This window comes from Manacus candei, unplaced genomic scaffold, assembly GCF_025592945.1.
Source record: "Manacus candei isolate 608988 ecotype Guabito, Panama unplaced genomic scaffold, ASM2559294v1 h1tg000014l, whole genome shotgun sequence".
Classification (NCBI taxonomy): Eukaryota; Metazoa; Chordata; class Aves; order Passeriformes; family Pipridae; genus Manacus; species Manacus candei.
Window position 1 is genome coordinate 50,651,419 of NW_026138062.1, and position 13,394 is coordinate 50,664,812.

Below are 13,394 nucleotides of genomic sequence, written 5' to 3' on the forward strand. Positions count from 1 at the left end.
ACTGGAGCCTCTGGAGTAAGCCCCACCTCTTTTGTCATTTAAAAGTAGCCTGGACAAGGCATTGACCATTGAATCATATACCACAGCTTTCTCATTGCCATGTCTTCTGATCCCTGTTTCTCTGGATCACATACCTCCTTGTGATAGACCAAAGTATATTTGAGCTACTTTACTGGCTTTGCTGATCAAAGCTATGGCCCTGCAGACTGAATCAGTTCTTTTATCAGAGAGGAATGACTAACAAGAGCACAACAGCAAAGGAACTAGCTCCCCATCAATGGCTGCTTCATCTCTCTTCAGAGTGCATAACCAGAGCGCCCTGGCATCTCCTTCCAAAACATTTTTGGTACTTGCCTTGCAGGTCTGGAAGATGGGAGAGATAGTTCTGACTTTGAGCATCCACCACCTCAAAAACAGCCGATATGTCATAAACCTTGCACTAACCCCCTGCAGCTCCGAGTGACATTTAAAATCCAATACTCTGTTGTGCAGCACTTCCCCCTCCCCTCCTCCCTATGACTGTGAGGCTGTCACTAAATTGCTTGTTGAACAAGTTCAGTGTTATTGGCCACCAGGGGACTCTGGGTGACCTCTGGCATATTGTGGAACTGCTGCACCTGAATCCAGTTTCTCTTCTAGTTTTTTTTTTTTGTTGTTGTTGTTGGTTTTTTTTTTCGTTGTTTTTTTTTTTCACTTTTGTCTTGTTGAACTGTCAGGTAATTGTTGGAGCCAGAACAGCTCTATTTCCAGGGAGTGTTTTGGAGTCAGCACTTTTATCATTATCTACATCATATTAATAAAAACCCTTCTCTCCATCCCATGAGCACTGACTTCAGGAAGGGTCCTGTTTTCTGCAATGCCTGTTACAGGCTGTGCTGGAAGGAGTAGTTTTTGGCATTCCTTATGGAGCAACATTTTGGAGGCAAAGGCTGCTCTGGGGTGCTCAGCCAGGGAATGAGCTATAGTGCTGTGCTTTCTGGCAGAGCTTCTTTCAAGGACAGTCTGTTTGAGGGACTGGCTCTGCCAGTGTTCATCGTTCAGGGAAGGCATCCTCACACTGCGAGTGCTTTGGCCTGGGCTTGGACCGTCACTCTGTCTGCACGTCTGTCCATCAGCCCCTTGTTATGTTTTGCAGACATAGCGGCCAGTTTTCAAAGGATCTAATGCAGGAAAGGGAGTTGAACTCTTGAGGCTTTCAGAAAATAGATGAGCCATATGAAAACAGATGAGCAAGAGAAGGAGACAAATCCTTTATTTCTCCACAAATGAAATCTGCTTGATGAACTCAACCTCATTACCCCCTGCAGCTGTGTACACTGGTGAGGTGGAGAAGGGACCTCTCCTCTAAGCCCATGAGTTGGCACTTGTGTTTCACACATTGCCAACCAGTCATCATCTCGAGCACTGCCTTGCTGGGCAGTCGCTCACCTCCACTGCCTCACTGGTGTTGGTGCTTGGCAGGTTGCTGAGCAGGCACGTTGCCTCTCAGCCAGCCCTCGTGCAGTGCAGCCATGCCAGCGGTCAATACCTGCCAGGCTGCTGAGGTTGATGGGCTCCTCCTGCACCTACACCATCAGGGAGCTGGTGAGGTACATCCAAATGGGGATTTGTCTCCAGGTAATGGTCAGGTGGAACATAGGGAGGAGGCTGATTACTGAAAAATGGCTTTGTTAACAGAGAGCTAGGTGGTAAATAAAAAGGAGGGGTTGTAAAAAAGAGAGAGAGCTTTTACACAGGCAAATAGTGATAGGACGGGGGGGACATTTTTAAACAAAAAGGGGAGACATATAGATTAGATGATAGGAAGAAAATCTATTCCCAGAGAGTAGTGAGGCACTGGTAGAGGTTGCTCAGAGAAGCTGTGGATGCCCCATTCCTGGAAGTGTTCAAGGGCAGGTTGGATGGGGCTATGAGCAACCTGGTCTAGTTGGTGGCATCCCTGCCCATGGTGGCAAGGGTTAGAACTAGGTGATCTTTAAGATCTCTTCCAACACAAGCATTTCTATGATTCTGTGATAAATAGGAAGGAGTTAATGATGAATAACATTTCAGGGAAGTCATAACTTCCAAGCCTTTTGGAAGAAGAGACTTTCTGTGTTATAAGCCATATGGTTGTAAGAGAAACACCTATCTGTGTATAATGGCACAAGGATAGAAAGAAACTTGGAAACATGTTCACGTATTTCACATCTTGGATCCTGGATGGGAAATTAAAGCTTTCAGTCTCACACTGGAAGGCGGTATTTAAAAACAACAGATGATAGGATCTGGCGATGGTATTTCAAATCCTCAAGAGGTGCCGGTAAAATGCAGGAGGCTATTCAGAGATCTCTGTATTGTGCTGCTCTCTTGAGCTTTGTGCAGCAGAGAACAAATGATGAAGGTCGTTCGCTTCTCTCCGAAGGGTTGTTACTAGATAAAGTGAAATGTCACCTAAGGACATCTGATTAAAAAAGACTGTGAGAAAAAATAAACTCAGCGTTTGTCACTCACATCAAGCAACAAATATTGAAATAACAATGAATTCCCTTCTTTCTTCTGCAAAACTGGTTTTATAGATACCTTGGCTTACAGTTGCTAACAGCAGCAGCACTTTTTAGAGAATAGCACATGCCACTGCAGCTTTGGATGGAAAATTTCTGTTTCTTTTCCTTGCCAGCTCATTGAAATGAGTTATAAGATTAAACAGAAATGGTAATTTCAAAGTCAGGGATACTGCCCCTTTGAACTACATATAATCTGTTTCCCTCTACCTCCTTTATATTCACAGCAGAGTATACAAACTGACTGTGCTCTGGTTTGTTTGAATTTGTTGGATGGGGGTTTTTTTCTGTTGGATGTGTTTGCTTTTCCTTTTAAAAAAGTGCTGTTCCCAAATACACTCCTTTATCAAAGAAGTGCACTCAAAAAGTCATTTCAAAGTCATCCTGGGCTTGTTTTCAAGTTAACAGAGATGTGTTTAGTTATAGGAATAGTTGATAGTTAAGTTTGAGCAACCTGGTATAGTGGAAGGTGTCTCTGCCTGTGGCAGAGAGTTTGGAACTAGGTGATCTTTAAGGTCCCTTCCAGCCTGAATTATTCTGTGATTCTAAGTGACTGTGATGTTCAGCATTACAGCTTTGCACATCTCATCTCCCACTTCCCTACTTGAAAAAAAGATGGGGAAAGCCCAGAAGCAACCAGTGCCCAGTAGAAAACCCTTTAGTTGTGATTTTGTTCTTGACTAAGACACATAAAGGTAGGTGTCTGCCTGTGAATTTGCTATCCAGTGGTGTCCAGACCCACTGCTTTGTTGGGGCAATCTAATTTGGAGGCACTCACAGAGGATCTATACCTAATAATTTGCTCAGATTTGAAAAGGTGCAGGAGTTCCTGCAGCTCATCAAGAATAAGGTGATGAAGACAAACTAGAATGAGAAAGGAGGACATTTCTGATGGAATTATTCACCCATGCCCAGTACTGTCTTACCTCCCCGAGCTCCCTTCTCCAAGGTGATAATCAGTAGATGGTGCAATTAATTCCAGGGACTCTTTATCACTCAACTGCTGGTAAACAAGGTGATGTGTATATAGATGGTGATACATAAATGATCACAGGACAGAGCAATGTAGCACAGAAGACCTGATTTACATCCTTGAGTGAATGGTGATTCAGTGTAAGTATTGGGAAGTGCCTTTTCCCATCACTTGTAAATGTTACTGAGGCAATTTGGAAGAGCAATGTGATATATAGTGGTAGTGGGACCACCTAGAGTCAACCCATATGAGATACACCCGAGAAGAATAACCCTCCATTAAAACCTCTTTGAAGAGGAAAGAGCTAATGACCAAGGCTGTGCAATGTGCACTTATTTAGAACAGTAAGTGTTTCATGAAGCCTAGAAACCTAATTGCTCCATGTCCATCATCTGTGACATCTACATTAATTACGTCCATTTTTTGCATAATTAGAGCACTTGTGGAATTGGCAGGAAAGCTGGGCTCGGCTCCCTATCAGTCTGTTAATTATATTGCTCTCTAGGCGGTGTGTGAGATGCCCTACAGGCAGGATGGGGAGAACTAGAAAGAGCTCCTCCTCCATAGGAGGCTGGTTCCTGCTCCAGCTGCTTTGCTGTCAGCTGAAAGGGGAAAAGGAGAAGATACACCAGCCTGCTCAGCACTTTGAATAAAAGTCAGTTCAGGGTAATTTAATGTTTTACAACCCAAAATGTGCTCTTGAAGTTGTGTACCTCTATTCTCTTATGGTTTTCTCTTTTATCAGTCAAAACTGCTCATAACCTGTAAGCGAGTTACAATGGTAAATCCTTTATTTTTTTAATACTTTAAGACTCTTCTCTGGAAACAGCCACCATAGAAATAAGGGTTTATTTCACTTCCCTTACCATGTTACAAGTCTGAAATGCCTGCATCACCTGAATTGTCTTCTTGCACCCAGGGAAGGATGTCAGCCTTTTGCTTGTGGACAGTTTAAGGCAATATCCATCATGGATGTTAAATTTCCTCAAAATAATTGGAGTGCAGCAAACTTTTCTTTGTATCCTATTTTTAATCCTGGGTGTCATTACATTATTGAATTGAGCCTTTGGCAATGCCAGGGGAGTTTTGTCATAGCATCCTCTTGCTTTTGTGAAATTAGAGCAAATAATTGTTCATGAACAGGAGTCTGTAAGAAGCCCGTGCTGCCATGAATTGATGAGAGCATTTCCAAAGACATTTTGCAGTAACGATGAGCTGCTGACTCGTGTGCTTGCTTCATTATATGCTAACAGCAAAAGTGACTTTGTATGTACCTGACTGCAAATGATCCAGGCTGTTGTCTCTCAGCAGTTTTGCTTCAGTATAAGCCAAACCTTGAGCATCAGGTATGGCTGGCCTTAGCTCAGGGAGCCTGGTACATTGTAGGGGTTTGCAGGAAATAGGACTTGGATTCAGTGCCTTCCTTGAGTTTTGAACAACCTAATTTGGCCAGGCTGAAATGGGATATAGAGTGGTTATGGCCACCTGGGGGGTCATACAGGGCTTTTGGAGGCAGCACAAGGAGGTGCAAAGTGAAGTTAAAATAGAAAGAACTTTTACAAATATTTCCACACTTCACAGAAAATCTGAAATCATTTGGTAAAGCATCACAGGCACAAGATGAGTTGTTTCTTATATGCAGAAGAAGAACACTGAGATACAACCTAATTAGTGTCCCAATGTAACCCTCACACCACTGAGACAAAAAATCCTTTTCTGCCTCTTCATTCTTCAGAGATTAAATACAGTTCAGTTTATAGAAACAATGTACATTAGGGGAAATAACTTGACAATGCATCTCTTCCATCGAAAAACAATTAAAAATAGGAAAAAATGTGATAAGGGAAAAAAAATGATGGAGCTCCTCATTACATGTTTCCAGGATGCTCTGCTGGTCTCTAGCATCCTAATGATGCCTTTGGGTCACAAGGCTTCTCTTTCTAATATGTCTTTCTCTTCTTTCTCTCCTTGCTCAGTCAATTTTGGGGGTCCAGTGTGAAGTGCAGAAGCAGCTGAAGGCCTTTGTCACTCTCGAGCGCTTCGAACGGATCTACAGCTCCAGCATCGCTGGGTGCCAGCATATCAAGAGGAACAAGAACTTTGCTTCTGGAGGTTCCATCTTCGGCAAGGGCGTCAAGTTCGCCATGAAGGATGGGCGAGTGGCCACCGACATTATCAGCGTGGCCAACGAGGACGGGCGGAGGATCGCGGCCATCCTGAACAACGCCCATTACCTGGAGAACTTGCACTTCACCATCGACGGGGTGGACACACACTATTTCATTAAGCAGGGGCCATCGGAGGGTGACCTGTCCATCCTGGGCCTCAGCGGCGGGCGGAGGACCCTGGAGAACGGCGTGAATGTGACAGTGTCCCAGATCAACACAGTGCTGAGTGGGAGGACTAGACGTTACACAGACATCCAGCTCCAGTACGGTGCACTGTGTCTAAACACTCGCTACGGGACCACCTTGGACGAGGAGAAGGCACGTGTCCTGGAGCTGGCCCGACAGCGCGCTGTCACCCAAGCTTGGTCCCGGGAACAGCAGAGACTGCGGGATGGGGAGGAGGGTATTCGATCATGGACAGAAGGGGAGAGGCAACAAGTGCTAAACACGGGCCGGGTACAGGGCTACGATGGCTATTTTGTGATCTCAGTGGAGCAGTACCCCGAACTCTCAGACAGCGCCAACAACATCCACTTCATGAGACAGAGTGAAATGGGCAGAAGGTGACAGAGAGGGTCAATGCGGTGACTTCTTGCCAAAGACAGCTACTCTTTTGTGGCCACTTACCTGACTGTGTTGTACTCAATACTTTTTCTAAACTGAACAAGGGGGGGGGAGGAAAATAGAAAGAAAAGGAATAATACAGTTGCACTGTAACTCATGCAACATACTTTTTTCCCTCTTTAATTTGGCCTTCACGTGTTTTTTGCAATGAACAGAAGGTATATTTTGCCGTAGTGTGATCACAGTGAAATTTACTGTCTCTTGTCCATTTTTGGTTTTGTTTTGTTTTCGTTTTTCCCCCTCTTTTGTGAGGAATTTGAAGTGGGGAGTTGTCAACGTACGTACGTCCTTAGATGTAAGTGCGAAATGGGTGTCGGTGCTAACTCGTGTCATCCTAACCCTTTCTGGTTTGGGCAGGGACAGAGAGCCTTCCACCCAAAACATGGGGAGTCCATGGCATGCCAGAGAGCTCTTCCTGGAAAGAAAGGAGGTGGAAGACAGCGCTGATTCTGACACTCTGAAAGTGACCGTCCGAATCATGTGCCTCAAAAGAGACCTTACCAGTAGTTTTCATGTTTCAGTTGGGACATAAAGTGTTTCCTTGGGGGCTCCTGCTGAGCAGAAGTAGATTATAGAGGCAAAGGAGCTGATTATATTACTTTGCAAGATGATTCTCTTCCTTCCTGAACTGGAATAAAAAAAGAAAAAAAAACAGTCTTTTTTCATTATGAGAGTAGATACTTTTGGGGGTTTTTTGTGTGTGCACAAATCCTGGTTTTAGTTAAATAACCTAGCAAAAGCCAAGAAAAGGGACTCCTGCTCTATTGAGAAAAGCTAAAATAAATCCTCTCTCTCATACGTAGAGCTGTTCTATAGGTGGATTTAATGCACCCATGTTGTACATTTGCTAATGGCATAACTTCATTAAATGTATAGTGTTTCAGTACATGAGGCTACGTGTTTAACAGTCCACTGTGCTGTATCTGATAAAACCAGTTAATTTTTAAGAAGCTGATTTGAATTTAAAAGTAGTTATAGTATCCCAGTGACATACCACTGAAAATTAGAGCCAAACCCTGCTTTTCCTGATTCTGGAGCTTGTATTTATTGGCTGGGAAATGCAGTTTTGAGTAGCATGCTGGCAAGTCATTTATGACTATGGCAGATAAATGTCTCCCAGGGACTTTGGCAGCAGGGATTTTAAAATGCTTAATAAGTAGCAACAGCTTGTGCGTGGTGGGACAAGAAGGAGAATATTGGAATCAGCTCTCTCACTGTTTCTTACACGAGCTCGAATTAAATGGAGAGCACAGTTGACTGTTAGCAGTGATGAAGGGGGAGATTGAGTGGAAGTGCCCACTGCAGAGGGGACCAAGTGCTTTAATGAGAAACTGCTGACAAAGTCACTCGGCATGCTAATGTAATTTGTATTCACATAACCTCTGTGCTCTGGTATTTGCAAGAGTCCTTGAAATTCAAGGGAGCAAGGAGATGAGCTCAGCATCCTCTTCCCTGCCTGAAACAGTCCTGTGATAGCAAGGGCTGTTCCTGCAGGCAGAGATGTTACCCCACCTCTCAATGGAGCTCTGGCTGGAGGTGGCCAACCCTGGTCCCAAACAGATGTCTTATCACACTGACACCAGCACGTATCCCGATTCTAAGAGCTCTCACTGTGTTTCTTTGGGAACAGCTCGGTCCTGGCTTTTTATTCCATCCACTTTGGTTTTTGCTTCCCAGTTCTTCAGAGAGATAACCCAAGATGTGCAAATTCATGCCAAGGCTGTTTCCTGACTTGGAGCCCTACAATGCACCTGTGTCCTCGGAGCCAGCTCTTCTGCACTCATGCCACCAGCACTGCCATCCTCCAGCACAGACTGATACTTGTTTGCAGGGTCTCACCCCCCAGACAAAGCGGGGGTGTTATGTTGGGCATGCAGTCCTCGAGCAGCGAAACATTGGCAGCCCCAGTGCTATCACGGTTTCCCCGTAGATGCCAGCTGCCAGCTCCGTCTGCCTTGCCTGTCTGTTCCAGGGTGCTTGCCAGAAGGAAGGTGATGGGATGGAAATTCCCCTAACAGACTATTCCTCCTCCAGTTCCCAATCCCTAATGCCTTTGGCTGTGTGGCCATAACCACCGGTATGGTTTTGATTTTCTGGTGGTCTCTCCTGTTTGCAGTGAGGGTGATGATACTGGTGCTGTGTCCCAGTGCTGTACTCTGAACCACCCCTTGCAGCACACAACCTTTATTACTTTGGCAGGAGTCAACCACAGGCAGCTGGAAAGGGTATCCAGTTCTGGCAGAGTCAGCTCGGAGAAGATGCGTTGGCCAGACCAGCTCTAGGCTTTGGCAAGGGAGCAGTTGCTTTAGGCTGCCGCCTGCCAGGAATGGTTAAAAGGCCATGGCATTACCACCTGTACTGCCAGCATCAAGCTCTTGGGAAGCCTCAATTGCCCTGAGGATGTGCTGGTGGGGATTAGGGGAAATGTTAGACAAACCAGCAGTAGCCACCTACTCAAAGGAGGCAGCACCCTCTTCACAATGCTACCCAGCTCCCTGCTTCCCCATCCCCAAGTCACATCAGGGACAAATCCCTCTTAGAACCTCAAACTTGTGATGGCTGTGAATATTTAAAACAGCATGAATGGAGGAAAAAACATCTGCAGGAAGCTGGGTCGAGAGGTATAAATCCCTGGTGAATACCTGCAGTGCCAAGAGGACTCAATGTGCCTCCCATTTACACTACCCCACTCCGAGAGGCTCCGAAGAGAACTGGTGCTTACATTCCCATCCATATGTTACAATGCTAAGAGGAGTAGTGCAAGAGTAAATGGGCCATGTTTCCATGGAGCCAAGAAAAGGGATTCAAGTGTGAAACATTCCTACTGGAACCCTGCCAGCCTGAGATGGCACCTCTACAGCCTTACAGAGACTCTTCAGGTTATTACATGAGCTAATGACTTTGAGGAGTTCACCCATGTTTCAAGAGTCTTACAGTCCTGCCGTGCACACTCAGCATGCCTGGACCCAGGAGCCGTCCTGCTCTGCACCATGGCAAAGGCAAACCCCTCGAGTTGCATTTCTCAGCATCCTCAAGCAGCGGTGGGATGCAACTGCGCCTGTCTGCCTGCCAGGTCCATGAGGATCTTCTCCTGGGCCTGCACATGGCATGGGAACTATGGACATTAGGTCAAAAAGGGGAAAAAAGTATATATGTAAAAGTATATATATGTATATGTTGCTCCTCTCTATCAAAACAAAAAACTTAAAAGGGATGGCTGTCTAGTGTTCGGGACAAACCTGACCAAAGACAGCTACTACATTCCTAAATCCTCAGCCTCTGTGAAAGCTTTCAACTTCACCTAGATGGCAAAACAAGAACATTATCAGTCCTGAAGCCCTAAATTTACCCCTCCATTAGTGAAAAATGCTTTTTCTACAGTATCTCAAGTGCATTCCCACGGAATGGGTTGAGAACACAAAGAGTTGTGCCCTCATCAAGGGACTGCACTCCACTATCCACAAGCATTTTCATTCCACTGATGGCACCATAGCCACTTCCCAGCCCTTGTGTTGCCCCTTCTGCCTCCGCTATGGGCCATGCTGTGTGTGCCTGACCCTTCTTGCTTTGCTTATAGGAAGAGGTGCAGCAATTCATTGGACTGGGAGGTCCTGGGTGCAAATCCCACAGCACTAACCCCCATCTCATAGAATCATAGAATGGTTTGGGATGGAAGGTACCTTAAAGATCATCTCATTCCAATCCTCCTGCCATGATCAGGGATACCTTCCACGAGATCGGGGTTGGTCAGAGGTCCATCAAATCTGGTCTTGAACACTTCCATGGATGGGACAGCCACAACTTCTCTGGGCAACCTGTCCAGTACCTCACCACCCTCACAGTAAAGAATTTCTTCCTAATATCTAATATAAATCTGCTTTCTGTCAATTTGAAGCCATTCTTCTTTGTTCTGTCACTCCATGCCCTTGTCCAAAGTCTCTCTCCAGCTCTCTTAGAGCCTCTTTAGGCACTGCAAGGGTCTCTAAGGTCTCCCCAGAGCATTTTCCAGGCTGAACACCCCAACTCTCTCAGCCTGTCTCTATAGCAGAGGTGCTGCAGCCTTCTGAGCATCTTTGTGACCTCATCTGGACTCTCTCCAATAGGTTCATGTCTTTCTTGTGTCAGAGACCCCAGAGCTGGACAGCACTTCAGGTGAGGTCTCACAAGAGCAGAGGGGCAGAATCCACTCCTTTGACCTGCTGCTCATGCTGCTGGTGATGCAGCCCAGGACATAGTTGGCTTTTTGGGCTATCAGTGCATATTGCTGGATCATGTTGAGCTTCTCACCCACCAACACCCCCAAGGCTACACTTGATCCATTCTCCGCCCAGTCTGTATCTGTGCTTGGGATTGGCCCGACCCAGATACAGGAACTTGCTGTCGGCCTTGTTGAACTTCATGAGGTCCACACAGGCCAACCACACAGGCTTGTCAAGGTCCCTCTGGATGGCATCCCTTCCCTCCAGCATGTCCACCATTGTTCTAGATACTCTTTCAAAGGCCAGTTGCATGCCAGGCCATCTCCAAGGGATAAGGTCGCTGCGGTCTCACATGCTTTGAGGCTTGATTTTGAGAAGTCGTTTTTATCTTGACTCCCAAAACAAGGAGTGATTCCTCACCAAAAGGAATTTCCTTTCAAAATGCAAAAATACAAAGGTGCAGCTTAAATTACTTTGGACTCTGGACTTGTCTCTAGTCCAAAGGGTGGTGAGACGGATTGTGACCAAATCTCACAGCTCAGAGGAGAAAGTCCAGTGGTCTGGAGCAGGGGCTGCATCTCCCAGTGAGAATGGCAAGGACTAACAGCTCAAGCCTTCAGTAGCTGGTGCTGGTACCAAAACATGCTCCATTTGAAGGGACAACAGTGATGGGGCCTACTTGATGTGGCATCCAGGCAGGAGCAGCGCCATGAGGACTCCTTCAGCTGCTTCAGGAGCAGCTGAAAAACATCCTGTGTGCTCAGCCCAAGGGGAGAGAAGCAAGACTAATTTGGCATCACGAGAAATGCCACAATGTTTATTTCCACTGAGATCTTTATTTTATTTTTTTCCCCTTTCAACTGAAGATTGGCGCTTGGAAAAATCATTAAGCAGCGGTGACCAGAGGGAATCATGCAGCTCATCATATCTTTGTCATCACAGCTATTGATCAGAGCCACAATGAAAATGTGCCAACAATTCTAAACAACACCAGGTGAGAGCCGATGAAACCAAAGGTCGTTAAGAGCCCCAATGCTTGATTCGGGTTTAGAAGGCACAGATGACTGGGAGCAGTCCCTGAGACACCATTTGGCTGTAACTTAGAAACAGTGAGGGATTTCTGTAATATATCTGTGATTGCTTTGTTGAGCGTAGGGATCGGCATGAGATTCTGCTCAGTCTATTATACAGACAGTGTAACCAGAATAAATCAAAATTGTTTAAAAAAAAAATCTAATAAAGTACTTTTTCAGCTGTGACTTGTAAGTGTCACCGTGATGGATGGCACCACAATCCATTATGCAAAGACAAGGCTCTTAACATGAAATTTTAGAATTCAATTTTACGATTTACAGAGAGGGCCCCCCTCATATTTACGGCACAGCAGTCTGTTTTGATTCAATCTCTGCGTAATTGAAACCAGGACCAGGGATCATGGTTAGTCCTCTGGCCGCTTTTTAAAAGGGGAGGAGAAATAACCACCTATAACATTAATAATGGAGCTAAAGAGATTGCTTTGCTTGTTAAATCTCACTCACTTTGTCTCCTCACCCTGGTGCCTCCATGCCAGGGATGTGTTTGATGGGATAAAATCTGGTTGCCATGTGGGCAGCAGCATCCTCCATCCCATAGTGAGCCTGGCTTGGGGCATTTTTGCTCCTGTTGTTCAAGTCCTCCAGAGGATAGAAGTTTTTCAGCACCTCTTTTTATTATAATCACTCATTTTATTATGATCACTAAATAGTCCCCTGTTACACCAAAGAATTTTCATGAGTTTTGTAAAAAAAAAACACCCACAGCTTGCTTGTGTTTGCTTTTTGTTGTTGTTTTTCATCTCTAGGGTATATTTAAAGAAAATTACTTGCGACTGTAGAGCAAACTTCAAACAGACACCATGGGAACACACAGGGCCCTGTCCAGCACCCCCCATCTCACTCCTGGATGAAGGGCCATTGCATGTCCCGGGGGGCCATTTCCTGTGGCAGTTTTCCATCCTCTGCCACTCCCACCAAAAACAATCTGGCCCACCCAAGGGAAACCTTTTGTGTTTCTTTTCTGCTCTCCTTTAATTACCATAAAACTTTGTGTTCCTGACCAAGTATTACATGGTTCAGCTGTTAACTCTGATCCCAAAGGTCAGTGCTTTCTGGGGAGCATAGAAAACCACAAATGAAAATCAACTAAAAATATATATACATATATATATTATTTTTTTCTCCTTAGAGCTGGAAACTGTTCAAGCAAACAATAAAACTTTCCAAAAAGAAAATTAAAATGTTTGGACAGTTCACAGATGCTATTAAAATAACCAATCAAAAAATCACACTTTTCTATTAAAAAGAAAAATGTTTATTTTGTGAGAGGACTTCTAATGCAGCTCCAGCCAAGAAGAGGACTTTGTATCAAAGCTGCATCTGTAAGCCCAGCACTGAAGACTCTTGTCATTACCCTGTGTAATAATTTTCCTGAAGTCTGGAACTAATTTTTTGAGAAATTTTTTTTCTCAACACTTTGTGTTTCTAATACTGTATTCTTGACTGTGTAAATACAACCAGGCTGTAAATAAGTGCAGATGTAGATACCTTCTAGAAAAAAAAAAAAAAGCAGACAGAAGTGACCATGTGTAGCCTTCGGTGACAAATAAAACAATATTTTGTGTTTAAGTACTGCTTTCTTTTTTTTTTTTTTTTTTCTGTGAAAATGTTCAATTTCTTCACCTCAGCTGTTTGGTCCTTACATGGGAGATGGACATGGTAAAGGAGTTGACCAAAGTGCCCACCCACTCCTCAAATTTACACTCATAGGTGCATGGCCCACCTGTAGATGGGATACAAGATTGCAAGTGTCCCCAGGGCTTTGCTGATCCAGGCAGTAATGCTAGGGATTC

The 13,394-nt window shown here is 44.9% G+C and overlaps 1 protein-coding gene across 11 annotated transcripts in view; it reads left to right on the plus strand.

Moving 5' to 3' along the window:
• The window catches only part of TENM4 (teneurin transmembrane protein 4), a 600,622-nt gene extending 587,452 nt beyond the window's left edge, over window positions 1-13,170 (plus strand). For 6 of the 11 annotated variants that reach the window (XM_051778642.1, XM_051778644.1, XM_051778645.1 and 3 more), the window contains 2 exons: window positions 5,493-6,247; window positions 6,666-13,170. In XM_051778642.1, coding sequence (XP_051634602.1) covers window positions 5,493-6,247; window positions 6,666-6,840 — 930 coding nt within the window. In that variant the 3' untranslated portion in view covers window positions 6,841-13,170. Of the gene's footprint in view, window positions 1-5,492 lie in introns of all 11 variants that reach the window. The other 5 variants (XM_051778647.1, XM_051778649.1, XM_051778650.1 and 2 more) reach the window with 1 other exon arrangement.
• The last annotated feature ends 224 nt before the right edge of the window (window positions 13,171-13,394 follow it).